We start from the raw sequence: 25,397 nt of genomic DNA, 5'->3' as shown, positions 1-25,397 counted from the left end.
ACTATATGACAGTCATCTGGCAAAAAGATACCTATATGACATTCTCATATAGGTTGGTTAATTTTCTGCAGACCAGCTAAATGAAGCCACATTAAAACACTTTGAGGGACAGTAGGGGTCGCAAATCTTTGGTACTTGTATGTATGGGGTCGCGGGATGAAAAGTTTGGGAACCCCTGCGCTACGGAATGCCATCTGTCATCTGTGCTTGTTTACATCCAGGTAGTAGAGCATTATAGCATTGTGGCAGGAGTCATTACCAGAGCTACAGTCCTGGCCAGGCTGCTGTGCTACGTCTTAGACATAGCATTTGAGCTGCATTTTAGGCCTGGAAAAATAGAATTATCAATAATTAGTGAAACTAACTTATAATTCTGCTTTGATCATAAACATTTAATCCTTTAGTGGACTAAACACGCACATTCCATTCCTCTAATTGGTTAAAGCTTCCACATGATTTCGAACTGTTCCACTTGATAACATCCATTTCCCTCTGAGATAGAAAAAAAATTAGTTGAGATCTGACTAATTGGTAATGTCCACATTTTAATTTACTGGTTTCAATTTCAGGGCAAATTTGATTTAACATGAGATGAGTATTACATTAGTTAATCAAGCGAAGGAAATAATCGGTAGACACACACACACAGTTTTAAATCTCAGTACCTTTAGGCATATTTTGATTGTCAGTATAAATACTCTGATTACAACTCTTTTACCAATCTGACTGGAAACACAAACTGTATAAATCTAGTCACCTCAGAGTCTTCCAATGTTGCCTCTGTCTGCGTGCTCATCCAGCCCCCGAGGTTGAGATTTTTTCACTAAATGGTCATATTAAGTGAGACTTTCCTCTCCAGGTCACACTTCGTCACATGGATGATAAATAATATACAGTTAATATTTGCTCTGCTCACTGTAAAGCGCCTCTATTATGGGCATACAGTCCAATGTTTGTTTTATGTACTTGTTTTGGTCAGCTGCCATTCTTTACACCGTAGGCTAACATTCACTTCCTTGTTGTTGGCATATTTTCAAAATTTGATCCCAAGGGTTTTCAGACTTTCCTATATGTTTTTTGCCCTACAAAATAGGGGGGGGGGGGGGTCTGGAAAATTATAACTCTGCTGAATCTTGTTTTTAATGGCCTGTCTACTATCTGGAAAAAACACGAATATGTTTCTTTTGACATATTGCACCACATGAATGTTTTAGCGGATGAGGTTCCTGGATATTCTAAACTCTATGAGTCAGTGCCACTCCTCTTCAACTGTGCAATTTGCATTTGATGATATAAACCACAAACCACAAGACTGGTTGTTCTTTGGAAATGCTTGCAGACCACATTCTGACTTAAAGCAGCATTTAGCTCCTAATTATACCCCTGCTCTGGTTGTAAGGCTGAAGAACAGCACTTTTGTCCTTGATGGAAACATTGTGTGAGCTCGCTCTGAGAGGCAGCAAACATCTCATGGAGTCCTGGTTAGCTTTGATTGTGTTGTTCTCTCAAATTAAATCGGACCATTCTTCCGTTATGTAAGCGATTCTATGCACAAAGTATTGAGCCGTGCGCATGTTGCATTTTAATGTTCATAAAAAGCTTAAAAACTACTGATGGTTATGCAACAATCAAATGCTGCAGACATTCCCTAATATCTTAATGGACGTCACAAAAGTGTCAAATAATAACCTTCAGGGACAAAGGTTTACAAACATTTAAATGTAGTCATTTCATACATGGATTATGAGGATTATGGATCAAAATGATGTGTTTCAATGTGGATTTATTATCCATAAGAGCTTTTTGTCAGCTGTAATGGACCATGCCGTTTAACTACACACACTGTAGCATTAGTGGTATATCATACTCTGCGAGTCACGGCTCGGCAATGTCTGCAGTAATCCTCTAAATCACGAGATAATGTCAGAGATCATTTTAGCTTGCAAAAAGCATCCTTCAATCATTTTCCGCAGGACAGAATCATTCATTTAATCTGTATGTTACATTTTTCTGCCTGGAAAACAATACATCCACATCAAAAGTTTATGTTGGGTTAAAAAACAGTATTTGAATTGCTAATTCATGTTTTTCATTAGTTTATATCAGCTGTTATAATACACATCATGTATGTTAGTTCATCTAATTACCTCCAAACTTCCTTGACCTGCAGTAATTGTGAAAGTGAAAAAGGTGAGGTTAGAAAAAGTAGGGCACTTTATTATTTATTAGAATTGACAGCAGGTACATTCTAATGGATTCATCAATTTTTAAACCATACTTTCACTAAAATACCTGCTGCTGCAAGAATAAAATGTCTGAAAGCTTTCCAAAGGACAGATTTTTTAACACGAGATTTCATAAATGAATGATGACACAGGATTAACTATCAGTTCATGTTGCCTTAGCGGTTCAAGGTGAAGTGTTTCTGCTTATTCATATTAGTCTCTTTGCAGACGACATGATTGTTTCTGTTCCAACAGTGATTCACCAGAAATCCACCTAGTTTGCTGAGCCATGTTCCTGTGTTGGATCACTATATGACCTGTCTATTACAATTAGTAGTCTGCAAGGAGTTTTGAGCTCCTGTTCCGCTTTGTTGAACACCACACAGCTGAAGTCTCATTACAGTTGAACACTTTGACAAGTCCAAATGACTGTGAGTGCAACCACCGCAGAGCCACCAGCAGCATTTTCAGCATGCACATCATTCTGCTCACCCATGCCTGTAATTCTCACACAGACTGAGTCAACAACAGAGACAGTGTCAACAATCGTTAAAATAGTTCACTTCCATCTCCATTATAAGAGTGTGCTATAAGACGTGTTCTAACAGAGGTACAAGGTGTCTCAATGGCATTCTGAATCTGAGGTCTGCTACACTAAAGAGCATCACATTATAACTGATCATTTCTAAAAGTATTCTATTTCACTTGATAAAGATTATGATTATTCTGATACTGTACACGTTACAGATATCATCGCAAATTTATTAGGACTAAATTGCTCAGAATTGCTGTTTAAGGGGCGGACTAATTTTGTTTTTTCAGTCCTGGCATTATGAAATGCAAATAAAGATAATCGGCCACAAGCTGAACATTGGCTCCCAATGCGTTGACCCAACTATTTAAAGTTTTAAAAAACATTAGTCAACAGGACATTAATTGTAAATTGTTTTATGATAAAATATGCCAAAAAAATAAAAGGTTCGGCTCCTGTTTTTTTTTACACTTTGTTATTCACATTTTCTTTACAACAAGAACAATAGTAATGCCAACAACTGGCATTAAACAAGTGGACACGACTTTAAACAAATTACATATGCCAAAAAATAACCAAAATTAAATAAATTAGACACAAAGTAATTGTGAATAGATATATAGATAAGTATATACACATACACACAAACAAACTAACCAAAAAAAAAACACTTTCAAGGTTCGGCTTCCTAATTGTCTAGATTTTCTTTGCTTCTTTTCGTGTAATAGTAAAATAAATAACTTTTAGTTTTGGCCAAAGTAAGATATTTGCTAATGTTCTCAGGCTCAGAAAATTATGAGGGGGAATTTTTACCATTTTGTCATTCCATGCTTTGAACAATTTAATAATAAATAAAGAAAATAACTCACAGGCTATTCAGTAATCACTGCTTACAGACCAACAATTTTCAGCAACTTTTAAAATTAAGTTATTGTGCTTTGAAGTAAAACAGCAAAATTCCTGAAGCAACAAACAAAAGAGGCGACCACAGACAGCTCACACCAAAATCAATAACCCTGCAAACTATGTGGAAATGCCAGACCTACAGAAAAGCTCCAAACATTTTTGGTGCAAACAATCATGCTGGGGTGCAAAAAATGTGACCAGCTGGACTAAAGGAACCAGAGCACTTTGAATTCAATGCCTCACTTGAGAGAATCTAATGCCAAACTTGTCCTTCAGACTTTACGAGCACTATCAAAATCATTCCTGCAGCTTGTGTGCACTTTTTGCCATTACCACTGAGAGCAAGGCATAACACAGCAATCAGCATCGGGTTTAACATTTGAGCCCAGATGGAGCCGAGTGCAAAGACGTGTCACATGTTGAGGACAACACTCCAAGCAATCAGTGCCTTTTCCACTGTGCAGAACTGGGACAAGGTCACTATTTGTATAATTGTAAGTGGTTCCTAATAAAGCCTCTAAATTGTGGTTAATCATGCAAGGTGTCTTCCACTGCCCGCTAATAATACACCATTCTGATTTGCTTATTGAAGGGGCAGCTGTGAGCGAACTCTATGCAAAGTCACCTTGATTGAGGTGCTTAGAAGAGAAGTCATTTAAGCACAGGCAGAATTTCAAGGCTCTGTAATTAAATACTACAGCTGATGATAGGAGTATGCCCAATAAATTAACTACTATTAAAAAGTGTGTGTTTTCAGGCATTGGTAATAATAATATTGACATGTGTGGCTATTTGTTAAATGTACTCCAACCTATTTAAAATGCAAGGTTATTCTTGTTGTTCATACTTAATAATATGCATAAAAAAAGGACAGGAAACGCACTGCGCTGACATTCAGAATGATATCTAAAATGTACATATGTTGCATCTTTCCCTTAAGCACAGCTGAAAGGGTTTACATAGATAGCATGTCGCATGATTACCAGCGTGACTACCCGGACAAAAGCTTTTACACAGCACAGGTCCATTTGCAACACAGACTTTCAAACAAGATTAAATAAAAATCAGCTTCAGTCAAGGCATTATTCAAAATAGATTTTTATTGTGGGTTCCTTTTTACCTTGATTTGCTTCTGCCTGTCATATTTAATGTCATCTTTCTGCACTACTTTTAAAATACTGCTCAAGAGTCTGCTGACTAGGTTTTTCCACATGTCTGACTCTATAAAGCTACTGAAAGATGTCCTGAGACATTAATGGATAAACTGAGCAGATACATACACACACATCACGTTAAAGCTGCTTCTAAGGGCTTCAACACATGTGAGATATAGACGTTAATGCACACAGTCGAGGATAAAGATGCTTTAACTGTCCATAAGTGCACATGGACTACACTGTTTACTGTTTACTGAGAGGCCTGCAACTGACCTGTCAACATGAGCTTTCCAATTTCCACTTACTGCAAGGTCACCGCTGCTGAGGTCTTTGAACCGTGTTTTTATTTGACTGAAAATGACTTGAGCTTCTGGGTAAAAAGCAGAGTCTCTAGCAGAAGGCAAACAGAGTGCGACAGTGCAACACATGAGAAAGTGCAAGCCCAATTCGTACAGTAAATTCAGCTCCCCTCTGTGTACAAAGTAATTTATTGGCAGGGTTTCAAGTAATACTAAATAAGACTTTCCAGGAGTTGAATCTCTCACTGATCCCTGACACATCCTCAAGTACCTTTTAGATCATCCCACTTCGACACAACACCTGCTGAGTCACCCTCTGTCAACTGAAACCAACCCGCTCCACCTTACAGATCTAACCAAGCTTCAACCACCCAACATTTGAATCCTTTAAGTCTGCACTCTTGTTTTAGAACTGTACTCCTAAGAAACTTCCATCATTAGTCAATGTCTTCTTCTTTCTTGTTAAAACATGTACCAGCATGACCAACGGATTGTGCTTTTGTTTAATACAATTGTCTAATTTAGCACTGCACGAACTGCAAGACTTTCTTCATTTTCAAACTCGTATTCTTTAAACGAAACCATGACCATATAACTATGTTTTGTGCAATAATGCAGATGTTTGTACAGGAATCATTTCGAGTATAGGGATGTGCTTGATTATCAGAATCAGAATCAGAGTCAGAAATACTTGATTTATCCCGGGGGGAAATTCAGTTGTTAAAGCATGCTCTTATACGCAGTATGAAAAAGTCAAAATATTAATAGAAAGAAGGAATAAAATAAATACAATTGAAATAATATAAATTGGATGAGGCGACTAGGCAGTTTATTGTGTAACCCAGCACCAGAATTACTCGAGGTCTTATTGTTATTTGTATTAATGTAGGTCCACAGTGTTCCTCTTCTCTTTTGCAAGAGGAATGAACTTAGACCTCTAAATAACAGCAGTATACGAGCCAAGTAGCCTCTTAATACTACGTCCACAGCTGAGAGAGGTAACAGCAGCCATCAGCACTGTAGCAGGTTGAAGATGAGTTGATTGAAACCTGTATCACTCAGTGAAGATCTGAGGCATTTCCCAAAAGCTACGCTGGCTTACAAGTCCCTGCCTGTGTGACATCCATGCCGGCTGGAGTTAATGAGGCCTCAACCAGAGCATGCTAACATGCTGATTTCACTCGACAAAAATGTTTGTCAGTCAAGTAAGTACATATGTGAGTGACAACAGCATGCTGGTGTTCAACAGTCTTAAAATGTTAATCTAGGCCCGACTCTTGTTGGGCTATTTAAGTAGTTTTTCTCACGAGTTGTTGTGATTTTTACCTACTAGTACTTTAAATGTTGTGTTGACCTATTTGCTGTCATGTTTTGTGTGATATGACATTTCCATTCAGCACTTTGTATGAGCCACATGTTTCAGTGGAGATCAAAATTTAAATTTTTATTTTCTCATTTTTATTAAGTGATTTTGTGTCAGGCTTTGCAGGAGGAAAAGTCATCTTCATGTTCAAAATGCTACACATTTAAAATTAAAATTAAATGTCACAAATTGCTTTGTTTCAGTTAAATAGGCTGAACACAAACTAGTTTTGGACAGTTTAGCGATTTAATGAACTTATGCTCCATTTGAACTGTTCTCCCAGTGTTTTCTCATCATTAGACTGGCTGTCTAGTCTTAATTTACATTTCTGTTCACTAAAAAATGAGTAGCTGGGAACATCCCTAATAGAAAACAGTAGATTCTTTCTCTCTATTTGTTTTTTCATCTGTATTGTAGCCCTTGTGGTTTAAATTATCTCTTGAAAAGTTCTCAAATAAAAAGAGTAAAAATAGAGTTATTTCAATCCACACAAAGGCCTGCCTCTTCCAAAAACGACTACTCCACATTGCATCACTAATAAAAGATAATTGGTGTAGCATGCCACCAACACTCATGGATATTTTAGACTGAGGGTTACATTTTGAGTTTGATGAGTCATCATTAGACAGTTTATACTGCAGGATCTTGCAGGACTTTCACTCAGCTTAGACAGGTGATGAGCGGACAGGGTGAAAAGTGAAATCCAATTAAGTGCATTGCAGCATACATGGTATGACTGCTGAAAAATGTAACATAAAAAATGAGTTTTATGCAACTCAGACAGCAGAAACATAATGAAACATAAATGATTTGATTTAAATGTATCTGTGAATCGATTCATTAGCATCGCCATTATTTATTCATTTCACTTTCTATATCACTGAGCATACAAGGCTCCCCACAGGGCCGGCTGGAGTCTGTCCCCACACACATATCACCAAACCACTGGGGAAAAAATGTGAACTTTAATAAGCAATATCTTATAGTGCCGGAAAAAGACATGATGTAAAACATTTAGTGATGATACCAAACATTAATCATTCATGAATTCGACCTTCAATACCAAACATTACAGTTGCAAATGGCAGTCTATTCCAAATACATATCAAATCTCTTGAGTACTGTATATTATCATTCTAATGCAAAATGTTGGTTTAAGATGTGTAATGACTTCACGTCAAACTTTACAGCCACATTTAGAGTTTGAGCTTGTGTTGGCTCAAGTATAAATCTCCATCATGCAGGTTAAGTCCAGCCAAACTTCGCACTGTTATCTAAATGTGAACTGGCTGCGATTTCCCCGTACTGCAGAGCGAGGATTTCTTACTTATTGCTGGAAAATCTGGAGCTGTGAGCTGCGTACTTAGAAAACCCATAAGCCCCAGAGTTTTGCAATGAAACTAATAAAGGTCCTTTTAAGAAATGTGGCCTCCTCTCAGCCATGAGCAATGTGCCAGGGGGAGTATTCCTGCCCGAGGTTTGAGCTGCTTCCAAATCACGTAAACAACTGGATCAGATGTGTTAAATCTCGCTCCTTTTGCTCCTGATAATTCAGGGAACCGTCTACAAACTTTATTCCTAATGCATTTCAGGGAGTAGAATAAGTTTGGGGGCTTCTGTATATTTGAAACTCAATCCTTTCAAGCAACAGTGGGGGCAGGGCCGAGGAGAACCAACAGTCAAAGGCATCTAGATAGCTGAGAATTCTCACATGTCGACTCTACTGAGGTACTCTGGGATTCCAAGCATAGTCCCCATGAGGAAGTCTGCATCACAATGTTGATACAGCAGCTAACTGATGAAGAAAGAACCACCTTAGACGAGGTCATCACAGCCCTGCATGGCAGCCAACCAGTGAGACTCTTGCTTCTTGAATTGTTCTGTTTGAATCAGCGTGCCGTCTGTCAGTTGAACAATTTCTTGGAAGAATTTGGGGTGAAAAGACTTTTTTCAGAGGACATTCTCAGCATGTCCTGAGTGGTAGGTGAAAATCAGACAGCTTTGTCAAAGATGGACAGAGAAGATGTCGCCGTTCTCTCTGAAAGGTGTCAAAAGTTTGACATGTCTAAAGCTTTAACTTGTCAGATAACCATCATTACATCAAGCAAAAGTCAGGTTTTCTTCTCAAACATTGACTCTCTAGGAAAAAAACACATTTCATTTATGACACATCCACAATGTGGGAGAGAAACAAGATGAGGGATGAGAGTGAAACTGTCACAGAGTTTCCTGGAAAGCATCTCTGGTGTCAGTTCACCTTAAAACAAACTTTTATCAGAGAGCTGTGCCTGATTATCCTCAAAGTTTCCTTATTTAAAAGTCTTTTAGTTGTATTTTATGTTGTATTATTTTATGTTGTATTATTTCACTTAAATTTATTAAAATCCACTTTTCTCTTGAAACCTGATCATTATAACGTGTCCGTTTTGTTTTGCTGTCTTAGGAAAGCCCTTTCAAACTCTGGTTTTGAAATGTGCTTTCAGAGATTAGAATAAAATATCGTCTTTATGTCCTCTGGTCTTTTCTCAACAGCTGTTTATTTGCTCTGTCGCAACAACATTTACAGGGTCACTACGTGCCAAAAAAGAGAAAATGAATGTGTCATATTTACTGAAAAAGGCATAAAGAAGGTCAAGGCTGGCTGGCTGACTGGATCTGTATGAATGCTGAAGTTCATAAGGCTAGGGCACATCATTAAAAGTATGTGATGGAGGTGTGATTTTTTCACAGAGGTGTAAAAGTGGCATTGAGTTTCACATTCTTCAAGTGGAACAGTTAGGAAGTAAAAAGTTAGAGGTCAGGCTAAGTCAAGAAAACAAGGCCCTTTCCTGAGACAAACACAGCCACGGTTTAACCTTACCATGCTGGTGAAACTGTAGACCCACCTATTAACACACACCTTATGAGTCTGACTCACGGGCCCTCGAAAAACTGAGAAATGTGTCAGTCAATATGGGAAAGAGATAACCACAGCAGTAGATTACGGAAAGATCTATTAATTTGATATTTATGCAGGTATTCCAGGAATCCTCTCAGCTGCAGTGAAGCTCTGCAGAGAAATACACAGCATAATGATATGCGTGTGAGGGGGCTTTTCCACACTACAAGTTGCCTCTGTGAGCTGCTGATCCCAGGAAAATTCAAGCAAACATGTTAACTGACCAGTGACGACAACGGGTGACTCACTGACAGCAATGGACCGTGTAGAGCAGCAGCTGATACAGAGTTTACACCTCTGTGCTGCTTAAATCCACATTACATGCTGTAAAAGTAAATTACAAAACAGGATGTCTCAAATCTGCCCCTTTGGGTGGAGAAACTACATCTCAGCATGCCTGGTATAAATACCATCTGTGCACCAGAAAACGCCCTCTAAGATCCTTCAACGTTGTGCACTCAAGCTGATTCTCATTTCTTGACAGTGCATCGCGCACAATAACAAGAAAGTCTCAATGCAGGCAGCAGGCTACAAACGTGTTATTTTTGGTGTTTTAGCCACTCGATAAGGTGACATTTGACTCGAGGAGTAAGTGCAGTGCATGTAGTCCGAACTCAAAGAGCTGCCAGCTTCCTGTGGTGAATGCAGTTATTTGACAAATATTCTACTTTAAAAGCTTTCCTGACCCACTGTCCCCCCGCAGAACTGCTCACTCACATCCAATCGAAGGTAGGGACAAACATATGGCGCTCTGAAGAGTGAAGTTTCCAGGAAATATTACACACTGAATTTCAAAGTACAGAAAAAAAAAATCACATGCTTCAGCCAACAGGATGTTTTGTAATGACTGAGTTTCTAACAAGTAGTTCAATTCTACAGCCTGCCAGGAGTGTTCTCATGCGCTCATTCGCAATCCGTCAAAGTGGTCCACAGTCAAGATAGCAATCAAGAATCAGTGTCTGATTAGACTGTTCAGATACAGCTGTCATGTCATATATATTTTATGAAAGATTTACAAAAAATATACATAGTAAAGTGCCATCAGAACTAAAGCTATGAAATGCTTCAGTGTCTGAAGTGCAGTGCAAGATCACGACAAATGAAGGTTGTTAAAAATCACATCAGTATGTCACAAAATTAAAAAGCTAGAGCTCACTTTAGCTGGATTACTATACAACCTCTGAGAGTAGTAGTGAGTGTTCCCCACAGAATGATGCTGAACCTGATGCATCACAGTATGTCATCAATCTATTAACTTACTTCATTTACACTCATACAGGACTTGTGAAAGAAGGTCAGTTTGTGAAGTTCTTCATGTGATTTGATCAGTGTTAATTTTGGCGGCAATTTTAGATTTAGTCTTAGTCTTTAGATGAAATTACCTGTTAGTTTTAGTCACATTTTAGTCTTTTCAGCCCTTTATAGTTTTAGTCTAGTTTTAATCGACAGAAACTGAAAACATTTTAGTCTTTGATTTTTGCAGAAACATCTTCACTCTTTAAATAATCCATGTAGTCGATCAGATATTAGTAACAGGGTTATACCAAGTGTTAAAATCAGCAAGTTTTCACCCCTTTAACACTTTTGCTTGTGTAACATCTAAAGTTAAATAATTCAGCCTGTCCCTGCTTGAAGTCAAAAGAAAACCTTCTTGATGTCTGTGACTGTATTGCACATCTACGACGGTCCTCGAATATACCTGCAGTGACATGTGCACTGGACAGACAGTCAGTTCACGGCACTCTGAAATGCATCTGCATATTTCAACAAGGAGTTTATCAAAACTTACTAAATGTGTCTGATGTATCACCAAATTGGAACAAATCAAGCTTAGGACGCTGAGCGGCAAACGTCAAATATTAAACAGACGTCCCCCGGTTGTGTCTTTGTCACTAACGCACACCGGGGGTAAAAATCATCAATGAAGATGAGACAGATGCATGGAGGCGGGGAGAGCTGGTTCACAGAGCACTCCTGCTGCAGGTAATGACCAACCTAACACTGCGCCCCTCAAATAATAACTCAGCCTGTCACTGGAATGAATCGCTTCGATCTTTAAAGATTAGATGCACAGCGGGGGAAAACATGGACGGTCCGCCACTAAAGTTTTCGTCTCGTCAACAAAATCACAACATATGTTCGTCAGAGTTTTTATTATCAGTGATATACTTCGTCATGAAAAAATGAGTCGTTGACGAACATTTAACGTCCTAATTTCGTTAACAAAATTAACACTGGATTTGATCAATAATAATCAAACTCATTGAACTGCATAGCATCATTCCTTTACATCAACTAAACTCATCTCATCGCATCAATCTGTTGGGTCAGCTTGTGTTGAATCATACTGCATTGTGATTGGGGTGTGAAACATATGGTATCACATCAGTAGTTAATGCATATATATCACTGATGTATTGGATCCTTGACAGTGTATGGAGATATGTATGGTATCTGCCTCACCCCAGACACACCCAACCCTTCTTTATGCGCACAGCAGCATGTCATCATCAGCCCAAATCATTATCCAGTTAGTATGAAAGTAAAGTACACAAGCAGAAAGAGTGAGTATGGCTCACTTGTTTCAGACATCAGTGATGTTTGTGCACAGAGAGGAAAGTGGGTAATGTTTGCTTGTTTCAGAGCCAGAGGAACGCAACACAACTTATTGTGCTGACCGTTAAAAACAAGGTAAAACTTTGGGAGACGCTTTAATTGATCAGCAGGGGATCTCCCTTATGGCTTCTTTTTATATATTTCACTGCATGTTAGGAGTCCTGATGGACAAAACAGTGAGTTCGAGAATGGGAAGATGGACAGCAGCTGCAAATGAACAAGCTATATCAAATTTTAAATTGAATTTACTTGGAGGAGATGAAACACCCGGTTACTGTGTTGCTCCTGTCTCGGGAGCATGTTTCAAAACAGTCTCGATGTATTAGGTGATCAAACAGAGGGAATTACTATCTGATACAAGGAGCTCCATCTACCAGCCCCTTAGTCAATTTGCTTATTTCATTGGGCTTTAATTTAATTTAGTCAGGATGAATAGCTATGAGACATTGTGATGTAGCTTCAGGCGAAGAACATACAATAACTTTCAAGTTCTAAAAAAACCCTGCTCAATTATTATCAGAGCTCTGCTCTTTAAACAGCAGTGGGAGTTCTCTGCTGGAGGAAAATCTATTTTCTTGATCAAACTTTGTTCTAACCTGAAGGTATGGTGGCAAATATGCCAACATACAAATGAGCTTGCAGCTACTTTTGTGCTTACTGCTCTTCTGTTTTGTCTGTTAGTGACCTCTGCAGCTGTCAAAACAAGGCATGTTCAGCAAGAGCAGAAATAATGAGGCACTGCTGAACATTACATGAAAAAACTACGACCAAAGAAATAAAAGTTTCCTGTTTATAATGTGTTTTGATCCCCTTTAGATATACATAGTAATGACTTCAAAATGCATTAAGTCCATAGACTGTATAAATAATGGATGTAGTATCCGTGACGTCATCCATGTGTTCCTGAGTGATGTTTTGAAACCAATCTTCAGCAGCAGTCATATTGGAAATGCGGAACTCAACCGGGTAGAGTGTGACGTAAACAGTAGAGGTGGGAAAAAATATCAAGACAGCAATATATTGCGATACTTTGACCTCCAATATGATATCAATATTTCAACTCTCAATATCAATATTTTTGTAATAATAAAAATTCACATTTTAGCCGAGTTGGAACTAAAATACGACTTCAGTATTTCAAAAACAATAAAGTGGAAAAGTTGTTTTCAATCAAATAGTTTTGACTTAATTTGTCTTTTCAATTTTGAGTAATATTGTGAGATTTACATATACACCATCCCTATGTTTTCTTAGTTTACTGTGTAGAATATCGCAATGTATCACAATATTGTGATGTATCGTGATACTGGTACCAGGTATCGTATCGTGAAGTTCTTGGCAATACTCACCCCTAGTAAAGAGGCGGAGTTTGAGCCTCCTAGCCAACAGCTATGTGTTCCCATCCGGGAGTCAAGTCAGTCCTGTCCTTATTTGGGCAAAAACTCGTAATCTTAATATCTTCTGATAAGCAGATTCTCGATTAATTGCAGTTTATAACACTTCCGCATGGGCTTCATATTTTGAGACCGGAGGTTGCCGCTTGATTAAGCCATTTCTTTCTCAGACAACCTATACTGTAGATTATAAGGCAGGATATGTGTGCATGTGTGTGTTTGTGTTATTGTGTGTTTTGGTGGATTCAGATGGCCAGACGGAGAGTATTCCCCTGACCTGGTCTGTTTACCATGCTGCCAGTAGATGTGAACCTGCACAGTAGCTCAAGCAAAGCAACAGTTAATCAGTCCCTACAGGATTTTGTGGACTCTGGGGATTTATGTGACCTTAACTGCCTAATTTATTTTGTGGCTACTTTTTTTTTAACAGCAATGCATGTTTGGACATTTCAACTTCAGAAATGGACTGATGAATCTGAGCAATTTGACCAATGTGGGCGCTCTTAGAAGTCTTTGTGATGCTCAGATTATAACTTAAGATTGGAAAAGTCAAGCCAAAAATCGCATAAATCAGGATAAAGATATTAAAATAAAAGAATTCACAGAACACAGTACACGTTCTAAGTTGTCTGAAATCAGGCAAACAAATTCTGGTGATTTCTGACCCAAAATCTGCTCTCTGCCTCTTAATCATTGGTGACACACCTCCTGCTGCTTCTGCTCGCACTTGGAAGGAGTAAAGGTCAGATTACAAAGTCAGGCCATGCATCATTCACCCACACATTTGCAGACACACGTGCACATACACATACAAGAGAAGGGAAAACAACAAAAACTCATCCTTCAAACAAGTGAAGCATACACACTGAAGATCTCTATTGTAGGAGTATGTCTAAGGGAGTTCTTGCTCTTCAATAAAAGACAGAAGAAATGACAGTCATGCCCAGCTAAGAGAATGCGGAGATGAGCCGATTGAGCCTGGCAAGCCTTTGTTGTCCCTCTTGTTTCTTCATGGGGCCTGATAAGAGGGACTCCGGATCAAAGCCACGTCCCAACTGCCTGAACTCACACACTAAATGCAGCATGAAAAGTGGTTACGTGTGCTCTCTGTGTTGCCCGGCTTTTCTTCTCAAATAGGCTTTGAATTGATTTACTTGAAATAGAAACTATAGCTGTGATTTCAAAACCTTTCCTTTCAAAACTCTGAATGAGTTCAAACAGCCACAGGCTTGTTGTTAGTATAATTCCCATTGAGAGCGATGGCTCAGGTCAGAGGTGACTTAATTAAAAAGCAAAAAGGCTGTAATTTTCTTGAAGAGGTGCCATGTGGTATTCAAATGGTAATGAATAATTGGTGCACACTTTAATTGGGGAGATTAGTGTGTGTGCGTGCATGCATGGGTGTGCTTTAGAGGTAATGAGCTATTGCTGGGTTGGACTGAAAAATAAATGATTATCGCAGTTAGTACAAGTGTGCGAGTATAGCAATATTCTACAAGGGGTGTATGAGCACACATGTGTACTGGACAGCTTTGGTACAGGACTTACAGTGCAGATGCATACTGATCCGAATGTGTGCAGGACAAAAGATACTTCAAATCTGAGACCAGAGCACACCACACATAGCATGCTTAGCCCAGCATGGCAGCCACAACAAATGAGAAGCAAGAGCATGAAGATCCCTCACTATCATTAAGGTCTCTTGTTTGGGAGCACTTCAGAGATGTAACAACAGACCAAGACAGTAAGACAAGAAGAGTGTGCCTCAGTTGTTCAGATGTAATCAGGTACATTTCTGGCAACACGTCCAACTTGTTAATGAATTTCACACAGAACAACTCAAATATGAATATCACTGCAACTAGGAAGAAGAGCACTGCATTGCAGCTTTTGCATTTAAACAGCCTGCTGCTGGTAATTCTACCCAGGCCAAGGCGATAACAAATGCCATTGGCATTTTTTCTAGCAGATGCTCTACAACCACTCTGTTGTTGAGAACACAGGATCTAAACTCATGTTGAGGAGATTGAGTCGTGAGAAAGTCCTTCTCATCCGCATTTCAGCAGTAAAGCGGCATCAGGTTTTCATGAACAAGCAGACGCTACTGTTGTGCGCAACTTGCTCAGGGCATCTTCTGTAGCTCTCATGACTGATGGATGGACATCTAGAGCTAGTGTGTTTTATTCTGTGCTCAAAGGGCATTAATAATTAATTCTGTTCGCTCAATAAACTCATGGGTGTCAGTTCCAGGCAGTGCCTGGCTTGTCAGGTGTAAAAGCCTGAACTGTCAATGCTGCACAGAGGACAATGTGTAAAAATGAAGTTTTCTAAGTTCAAATAAGGGAAAGAAATTTCATTCAGTTTTGCAATTGTTTCCTCCACTGTATCAAAAAATGAACTGAACCAAGACTTAAATACCATCCTGTGATTTTTGTGTACCTACACCCCAGATTTCCACTTCAATTTCCAATTTTTTCCATAATCATTTATTTTTTAAATTTTAAGTAAAATATTCAAAATAAAACAAAACATATATAAATGTAGACTTTGTAAGTTGTTGATGAGAAATGTTAAATCTTTGCAACACTTTATACCCTGCTCTTTTTTTAAGTGTGACAATTAAGAGTAAAACTGAGAAAGCTTTTATGAGGCTTTAATAAGCACAATTAAAACAGGCAATCCAACACTCCAAAGACTTTTTTTCTTTTGCCAAAATTGTTCAGCAACAACCCAATTTGGCGACCACAGTTACGGGGGAGGTTTTATTCCATAGTCAATACTCCTCCAGACTCTCAACTAAGATACAAAAACATTATCATAACTCACACTGGAATCAATTTAAAGGGCACGCAGAATAAATCACAACGTAAAAAGCCTTTTTCACAAATGCTCAAATGCACCAATGCAGCTCATATGAATTAGTGAGAAGTAATCTGTTGCCCCTAATTACTGGAGACAGATTGAGTTGAGATTATCCCACACTCTACGTTATGAAGTTCCATTCAGGGTAATTTGAAATGGATGAAGCTACTCTGAAAGATTATTTCGAGGGTGGTGCAGTCAGTGCCTTTCAGAAGCAGAACTGTACAGGCGTTTTAAATTATAAAGGACAAAAGAAAGGGAAGTGTTTTCTATTACTAAGTGTTGTTTGAGTGCATGTTACAGTGCAGTTCCTTCCGTAAACATGCATTTCGATGATTTTGTGAATACAGTCTTGATCCTGTAGTTTCAGACTGATTGATCATGCTTGTGAATTTCTTATGTGAGGCTCTTTGCTCAGAAAAGTGAACACTTCTACTTCAAATATTATGTGCAAAATTGATGGTTCAAAGTATTCTGGTACAATACAACATTGATTGAAAACGCAACAGTATTTACGCCCACATTTTGTCCAGATCTGGCATTACACTTTGCTATAGTAGATAGATACATGTTGTAGTCCTTCCATTGATGATCTAGACACATGCAAGTCATCAGGAGGGAAAACAGAGTCATGAGGTAGAAATTAAACACTCACTGAGCTCCCTGTGAGTACTGCTTCCGCTTAATAAATGTAATAACTGGGTAAGTGAGGCAGCCAGTCACAGTGAACAAAGGCTCTGTGAGGTTGTTCTTTGTCTGTGAGCTGTCACTGCTGCATGCCTGCTGAAGTGTAAAACACAATGACGACAGATTCCTTGTCTGTTTCCGTTATCAGCCAATTTCCGGGAGATAGTGGTGATTTATAGACGCGACCAGTTCATTACGTTAGACCAGGAAATCATCATTAGCGTGTTGCGCCTGCAGAAAGTGGCCCAGTTCAATTTGAAACTGTGTGTCCTGGTTTAAAAAAGTTTTGTTTTCTTTCTTTAAACACAGACGCAGACTTTCCACTGTTAATTTTGGCTTTTGGTGAAATCTTGGTCCCGTTTGGTCACAGTTTGGGAAAAAGAAATTGCCTTTTTGTGGAGAGGAAGACTAAGCAAACACCGAAGTTAAAAAAGCGGGTAAACATCCTTCACAGACAGAGCCTTTTAACGACTGAATGTTGAATCAGCTATAAATACACAGCTATGTTATAATTGTTTTCCTCTGCCATCTAAACCAATGAGCCTCGAGGTCCACTGCGGTGCAGTGATGGACCACATCAGTGGGAAAATGCACCATACCTCAGAGCCTGGGCGAACTGCCTGTTGAATGCACAACAGCCTCAGCCAAAACACACACAACCAATTTCTCTGCATGCAAACTGTGTAAGTGTATGTGTGTGTGTGTGTGTGTGTGTGTGTGTGTGTGTGTGTGTGTGTGTGTGTGTGTACCAGACCCTCTGGATGCAGCTACAACAATTTTTGAGAGCGCAACAACAAATCACAATGTATTTGTCCTTACAAACTTTAATCAGAGTATTGGAATTGTTCAGGACCTTTTGCTGCAGTTTTGAATGAAATGTTGACTCTGAGTCACCTCAGTTCAATCAGTGGAGTAATGTGTAGTACACACAATAGTCTGCCTATTACAGGAACTAGGTTACAAGGCTCCACTTTCCACAAACACTGCGGTATGATGAGTGTAAAAGCCAATCACAGAAATCTTCAGTCAAGGTCTTTGAGTCAACACAAAACTGTCTCCATTAAAGGAATCTCATGTACTATTAATTTGCATCTATTAGCATAGCAATTCGAGAAGCGTAACCATGCAGCACAGATTCAGTTTTGCAGAATCTCTCTTACCCATGATGCCTATAGCTCTGCTGTCTCTGCTGTCTTTTATACAGGCACGTGTAAGTCATTTTTTTTCCAGTGCTTTGCAAATAAAGTTATCATTCTATGAGTTAAAAGTTTTGAGGCAATGTTACTCTGTTCATATCTTTTATTCTGGCGATGAATATATTTTCTGATCATATGTGAGCAATCATTTGAAAGAGATGTGATGTGCAGATTTCAAAAAAAGAGTAAAAGACGGGAGAAACTTTTGCAGGTTTAACATGCATTGCTGCATTTTACATCTTTGCAAATATCACCTGATGCAAAACACCTAAAAGCCCACTGCAATAATAACTGCTGCTCATCTGCCTGCTATCTGACATGCTGCAGTGATCTCAGCACGATCAGGAGGCATCACAGAACCTCTGCAGACTACAAATGAAACATCAAGGTAACAGTTTGCTTATTGCACAAAATCCCTATTTTGATGTGTATGCAAAACAAAAACAACAACAAAAAAAACCAATCTGACTTACCAGACACAAAGTGCTGAGTAGTAAGATAAGCAGAAAGTCCAGGTTGTGCAGTAGCAGAGCGGATCCCATCACCGGACCTGAGGCAGGTCTACCTCTCCGGCGCTCAAACAGATGCTGATGATGCTCAGATGAGATGATTTAAAGCTACTTAACTCTCTTCAAAGTGGAGCGACTTGTGTTTTTTCTTACTCCATCTGGCCTCGCGATGCTTACGGCTGCCTGTGAAATCATAACTCGGTAATCGCCTCGCTCTGCCCCTCGATTTAATTTCCTATAATCTGACTATATGCTCCGGCTCAGCCCGCTCTCTCTCTTTATTTCTCTGCATCTGTCCCTTTTTTTCCCCTTCTTCTGAAATTACATCCACATGTCAGAACTATTTATGTCGCTCTCGCTCTGCGGTGGGAAGTTCAAATGATTCTTTGTAGGGGAAGAAACCAACGCTGTATTTTTAGGTCTTTTAAATTTCCCCTCAGACTAACTTAAACACTTCAGTATGGGGCTGAGCGCCTTATGGCTTATTCCAGTCTCCCTTTCCAAATGTTAGATCAGTGTTGGACTAAAATAACAAACCCGAAATGTGTCACTCCATCACTTAGTCGCTGTTGAGTTTCTCTTTTTTGATTCTATGTGACTCATGTCACCATGAACGCAACATTCAGTGGAACAGCGGGGACAAAACAGGCTTTAAATGCAACATTTAACCATAAAAACAGCGTGACATTGACGACTTTTCATTGAATTCTCTACTTCATTAAATCACAACACGCTAGCCCTCACTGGCTTCTTGTAAGTCAGTGTAAAAACACAACTTGGAAACGTGTCATGTGTGTTATTTTCTAGAAAAATCGCGTTCTGCTTCAACTAAAACTAACATGGCAGTTGTACAGCAACTGAATGTATGAAACTCCCAAACGGGGCCAAAAAAGAGGTCCGAAAAAAGACAAGAAACGCCAACTGAACTTCAAAAATCTCTACTTACTACCGAGAGAAAGCCAACATTCACCCTGACGGACACACACTGCGCACACGCCTGAGTGTTGCTGTAAAAGTCGAAGTTTGTCGTGTAGTGAAGCGGCTCCAGATGTGGCAGGCGGCAGGTCGTGTTCAGTAGTGAGTATGTGGATGGAAAAGGGGGGGCGGAGAGGAGGCAGGTAGGGCGGCGCGTAACGGCCTCTGATTGGTGCGCACTCTCTTACGTGGGAATAAACCACGACTCCGAAATGACATATTTTCTCACCCCTCAAACAAACTCTACATTCAACAGATCGCAGGGCTTTTGCCAAACCGCTTTTTCCCCCTGCAGTCTCCCAAAAAAGTTGCATCTAGTAGGATTGGATTACCGAGACATAATGCAGGAGATGACCGTTTATATATCAGGCAACTTCTGCTGCTTCAAAGCTCTATTAACAGTCCTTGACACCCTTTTCTAGTGTTTGGACATTAAACATTGGATTTTCAGAAATAAATAGTTGAAGAATTTATGAACAGTCTTATAGGATTGGATTACCGAGACATAATGCAGAAGATGACCGTTTATATATCAGGCAACTTCTGCTTCTTTGCTGTGAATTTAATTCAAAGCTCTATTAACAGTCCGTGACACTTTTTTCTAATGTTTGGACATTAAACATTGTATTGTCAGAAATAAATAGCTGAAGAATTTATGAAAAGTCTCATGGCAGAAAAAAATGCTTTTTTAGTTACCCGAACATTTATTTTCAGACACGTCTGATTCTGGCCTGTTTTATTTCACTCATGCATGTTTTGTTGACTTTGGCCTCACTTTGACATCCACTTCCTTATTGTTTGAGGTCTCACAGACCCCACTGCAGCATGGGTAATAATAATAATGATGATGGTGATAACTGCAAAAGGAACCTAATTTGCTTCAAACTTTATCATCTTTCCTTATTTGATCCACTATGTTAGAAAATAACGACCATGAAGGGTTGTTTTTAAAATAAATAAAGACACATCACAAGTTTCATGAGCTTTCCAAGAACACATATCTGTTTCTATTCTTCCTATGCAAAAAAAAAGTCTAGACCTAGGAAGTTACATTTTTAGGTATACCCTTTTAAAAATACCCTTAGCAGATTCTGCATTTATATGCAGTTGAGTTCCTCCACACCAAATTCCTTTAACAATGTCTCTATGGATCGCTCTTTGTGCTCAGGCTGGAACAGCGCTGTGATTAAATGTCTTTGTATCTGATAGCATTTGATTTAGGCTTTACTAAACTGCATATAAATGCAGATTCCATAGACAAGGGAGACTTTTTTCTTCAGAAGTGTTCTGGTTTCTGTTTGTGGTACAAGTATCACCCACCAGTGTTTGATCAGGCATAAGAAAGTACATAAGAAAAAGTCTGGACAACCTAGTGGCGGTTTTCCAATAAAGGAAAATAGCTTTATTCTATCTCAAGCCTGCATATAAGGACACCTAACACTCAGCACTAGATATAGTCTCTCTTGATTCTTGTGTTACTGACTTTTTTATAAACGATTAAAAGTGCAGAAAAAAAGGAAGTCGTTACTGAATATCTCTCACTGCGTGTCACACTGGAAGCTTTGAGCTGGAATAGGTTGCTGAGGAGAGGGATGTCTTGGTCAGCTTGCATAGCCTGCTGTCTATGTGACCCTAGATAAGGGAAAGAGAATGAATAGATAGACATATGTACAGCCAAAATATTTTTCTCCAATTCCTCTCTCATTAATCATGCAACAACTGACAGGATTTATCTTATGATTGACCTTGAGGGGTCTTAACCCTGATTTGTGAACCACTTTACCAAATGTCCTTATAACACATCTATTAGTTGAAATTAGTCACAATCCACAACAAATTAAATGAATCATCATCCATATGAATAATCTAATAGTGTGAAAAATGATACTTTGCTTTTTAAATTGAATGTAACAATTATATAAAGCTGATAACTGGAAAACGTTTACTTTGGTAGGCTACAACAGCTTTTTGTATTCTCATTTGATTCAGGCACAGGCTCTGAGTACTTCTTCTCCCCAGTGTGTGCAGCAGCATAAAATGATCTGTCAACACCAATCTCAGACATGGGTGTGTGGAAACCTACTTTTCAAAGCTTGAGTTTCTCAGAACCAAACAAGAGTTTTTTTTTGTTTTTTTTTTACTTTTGAAAATAACACCTCTGTTCGAAGTAATATTTATATGCAGTTCTTCTAAAAAGACATGCAGCTGTGAGGTGTCCAGAGAATAATTTGAAAAAAACGGTGTTGAAGTTTCAATTTTAGCGAAAACTTTCTGATTTTGTTGCCAAAACCTGCTGCTCTGAGGCCACTGAGTCCACTTTAGTCCAGCTAATGAGCAAAGAAATTTATATATATTAACATTACTCATCCGAAACAAGGTGACAGAAAAAAAAAACGCTTGAATTGTGTCCTGCTGGTCATGGCTGTACATATTTCTGAGGACAAATTGAAAAAACAATGCTTAAGTGGCTGTTGTCAGTAGTTCTTTGCTATGGTAAATTCGAAACTCCATCAGCTAAGAGCATAGACTGTAAAAAAAAAAATGGACAGTGTTGCTCCGCCGTTTCCCAAAAACATTTTGCAGCTAGACTGCGCAGTAGAGAATTTCTGTGTTGCCACAGTAATTTCTGTGTTGCCACGGTAACGAGCTCCGCCCTACAGCGCACTGCCCTGAGATCCTATGGAGTTTCCCTCTACTGCAGCTGTCAATCAAAGTGAATCCGGAAGTAAAACACCTTTTTTTAACCTCTTATAACATACCAAAAAGAAGAGGCCTTGAACACAAAACAGTCAAATAATAACTACATATCACCACAGCATACGGATGTGAGAAACATTTGTACGACATGTACTTATTTTTTAAAGTTCGACCACAGCCCCGTTGAAATGAATGGGGGAGACTGAGTTTTTGACCAATACTGCAGCCAGCCACCAGGGGGAGTAGTTTTTGTGGAAGCCTCACTTCCAGCTGAGCGATCGGACGTCCCTTTTATTTTTACAGTCTATGGCTAAGAGGTGGGTCGTTTTTTACACGTTTTTTCTCAATAGTCAGCAAGCATCAAAGTGCTGCTCAATTAGTAAAATATTCCATATACTTAACCTTGTGAGGTAGTGGTTAATTGTGTAATTCCCCGTCTCCTCTCTCAACTGTTAGTAACACAGCAGGAAATACAGCAACAGACAAAGATACACTGGGGATAACTTTGATGTAAAAGCTTTCACAGTGATGGACTGCTGTGATGGACTGAGACAACATTATCTACAAAGAGAGAATAATGTTTCAGCATCACAGTCATCCTCTGCCATATGTTCCAGACACTCTGGGAGCACAGATTCTGCACAAAAGCCCGCTCCAGCTCATGTCATGCATCCTCATGAGGAATCTTGTGTTGTCATCACATGATATGACACCAGATTAAACATTCATTTCTCTATACACTCATTACAAAGGCAGCCAACAGGATGCACATTGAGACATAAATGTGCCTTTCACTTGACATGCAATTCATTATTAACAATCAGGCCCCACAATTTCAGCATTCTTGAGAAGTTTATGTTCCTTGTATAAATAGTGTATTGCACACAGTATAAGATAGCTGTATGCAGACTTTTGTGATTATGTGTTTCTCACCATTGATCTCCTTCTATGGACACATTAATATAAATTGATACAGAAGCAAGAAAAGATAGAAACCAAATCTTAAAAGCCTGGCCTATGAGTTAATAATATTTAGTGATTTTGCGTTTGTAAATTGCCATGTGCTCTCTGGTGGAACCTATGGCATTCAGTGGTAATTGCAGGCCATTGGTTTTGGAGGAAGTGCATAAAACCTACCCTTAACGGCTGATTTATACTTGTGCGGCGCCCCAACGCAGCAGTGGCTGACACAGACATGGGCACTACATACTTGTGCGTCGATGTGTCCATGACGCGCAGCAATTCTCCGCCAAAACGCTTGAGGGCAGTGTGGTCTCTCAGATAGCCGGTCGCCTGCTCCGGCCACGCTACGATCTCTGCTTACTTTTCCACAGCAATTCAGAGCGTGTTATGTTAATCTACAGCTGACACATGTTGCTGTTTATCATGCAGACACGATAACATGAAGAACAGAGAGGAGGAGATGAAATACACGGCTGATGTGCGTCCAATGTCCGGGATCCCGGAAGTGCTGTAAATGCGGGGAACACAATGCTGCCAAGCGGACCAAGCACAGGGCTTGTGGTCTGCGTTGATTCTACGAGCAGTTACATTTTGGAGGAGGTGCACGTCAGCTACGTGGGTAGGCCTCTGCGTAGGTACGGGAGCTACATGGACCCCCGGCCTAGGCTATGCCGTTGATTCGACGCAGAAGTATAAATCAGCCTTAAGGCCAAAAATGATGCCTAATCAGGGCATGGCGGATTTGACAAACAGGTGGGTGCATTTTAGCTATTTGCCAAGCAGGAAGACTATGTCCTCAACTCCACCTCTTTTGCAGTTTCTAGATCAGTCTAAATGTAGGAGGAGTCAGGATTTCCAATATGACAGCTGCCATCTTTAGGCTTCATGTCACTATTTCAGAAACCAGTGAGACCACATCCATGCTTTGTACACTCTATGGTTTTGTACCACTGCTAATCCTTTTCCTTTGTTGACTGTTTTTTTGTACTTTGCTCATAGATTTTTTCTTTCTTTGTTCAGCCACACTGATAGTTAACTCACATAGCTCACCAGAAGAAAAAGCTACACCAAAGTGAGCCACATCTTCTTCCTCCAACTTCAATCTTTCACATTTCATGAGACTTCAAACAAGGCATTCTCATCCCAGGTCATCAAAAATTCATGATTTCTCAGCCAAATCAAGATCAACAAAACAAATACTTAACAGAACAGACATCTGACATCATATTACTCTGATATTAGCCCCCTACACTATGATCTCCATTACTTTTAGAATTGATTTTAAGATTCTACTGATCACTTTTAAAGCACATGTGGGTCTGGCTCCAAGCTACATACCAGAAATGTTGACTCCTTACAAGCCAGCCTGCAGCCTTAGATGCTCAGGTGCAAAACCTAAGGTCATTCCAAATTCAAGGCTTGAAACTAAAGGAGATAGAGCTTCTTCCATCAGGACCTCCTCAGCTTTGGAACAACCTGTCTGAAGAGAGAGGCCTGCAGATTCAGTGACGTCTTTTAAATCACTTCTTAAAACCCACTTTTATAGAGTTGCTTTTATATGATGTCGTCTTATAATTACACCCATCATCTTTTGCTTTTTATCCCATATGTTTTCCTTTTTTGTCTTAGTTTCTGTTAAAAACTTTTGGCAATTATTCATTTTGTTTTAATTTGTTTAATCTCTTTTATCTTTAAATGCTTTTGCATACTTTTTTATCCCTCTTTATTGCTTTCATCTCACCCTACTGCTTTCACGCTTATTTTACTGCATTTATTCCTTTTTACTGCTTTTACTCTTTTACTGTTTCTTCCCTTTAAACATATTATTTTCTCGGTCCTTTTGGCTTTGGTTCATGTTGTTGGGTTCTTATGATGGCTGGGTTCTTAGAGGTTCTTATGGTATCTTATGACGCTTGGGTTAATTCTGATTGTCTGGGTTGTTTTTGTGTTGTGTTATTTGATGATGGGATAAATGTTGTTTGGGCTCTTTTGCGGTTGGGTTATTGTACTTTGCTCTTCTGTATGCTTCTTGTCTGTCAAAGTACTTTGTAACCTCTTGTTATTAAAGGTTATATATG

The 25,397-nt window shown here is 39.2% G+C and overlaps 1 protein-coding gene and 1 long non-coding RNA gene across 3 annotated transcripts in view; both read right to left on the bottom strand.

Moving 5' to 3' along the window:
• The window catches only part of pth1r (parathyroid hormone 1 receptor), an 84,715-nt gene that overhangs the window by 37,854 nt on the left and 21,464 nt on the right, over nucleotides 1–25,397 (bottom strand). Inside the window, exon 1 of one of the 2 annotated variants that reach the window (XM_034703847.1) lies at nucleotides 18,649–19,771. The exons of the other annotated variant lie outside the window; for it this stretch is intronic. Within the exon in view, the coding sequence (XP_034559738.1) occupies nucleotides 18,649–18,717 (69 nt within the window). The 5' untranslated portion in view covers nucleotides 18,718–19,771. Of the gene's footprint in view, nucleotides 1–18,648; nucleotides 19,772–25,397 lie in introns of those variants that run through there. 2 annotated transcript variants of the gene reach the window in all.
• On the bottom strand, nucleotides 21,033–24,794 carry LOC117827306. The gene is made up of 2 exons (XR_004634184.1): nucleotides 24,658–24,794; nucleotides 21,033–21,291 (listed from the first exon to the last, which is right to left on the bottom strand). It is a non-coding gene; the product is annotated as an uncharacterized LOC117827306 (long non-coding RNA).

This window comes from Notolabrus celidotus, chromosome 15, assembly GCF_009762535.1.
Source record: "Notolabrus celidotus isolate fNotCel1 chromosome 15, fNotCel1.pri, whole genome shotgun sequence".
Classification (NCBI taxonomy): Eukaryota; Metazoa; Chordata; class Actinopteri; order Labriformes; family Labridae; genus Notolabrus; species Notolabrus celidotus.
The sequence above is the reverse complement of the archived record's forward strand: the minus strand, read 5'-3'. Positions and strand labels throughout refer to the sequence as shown.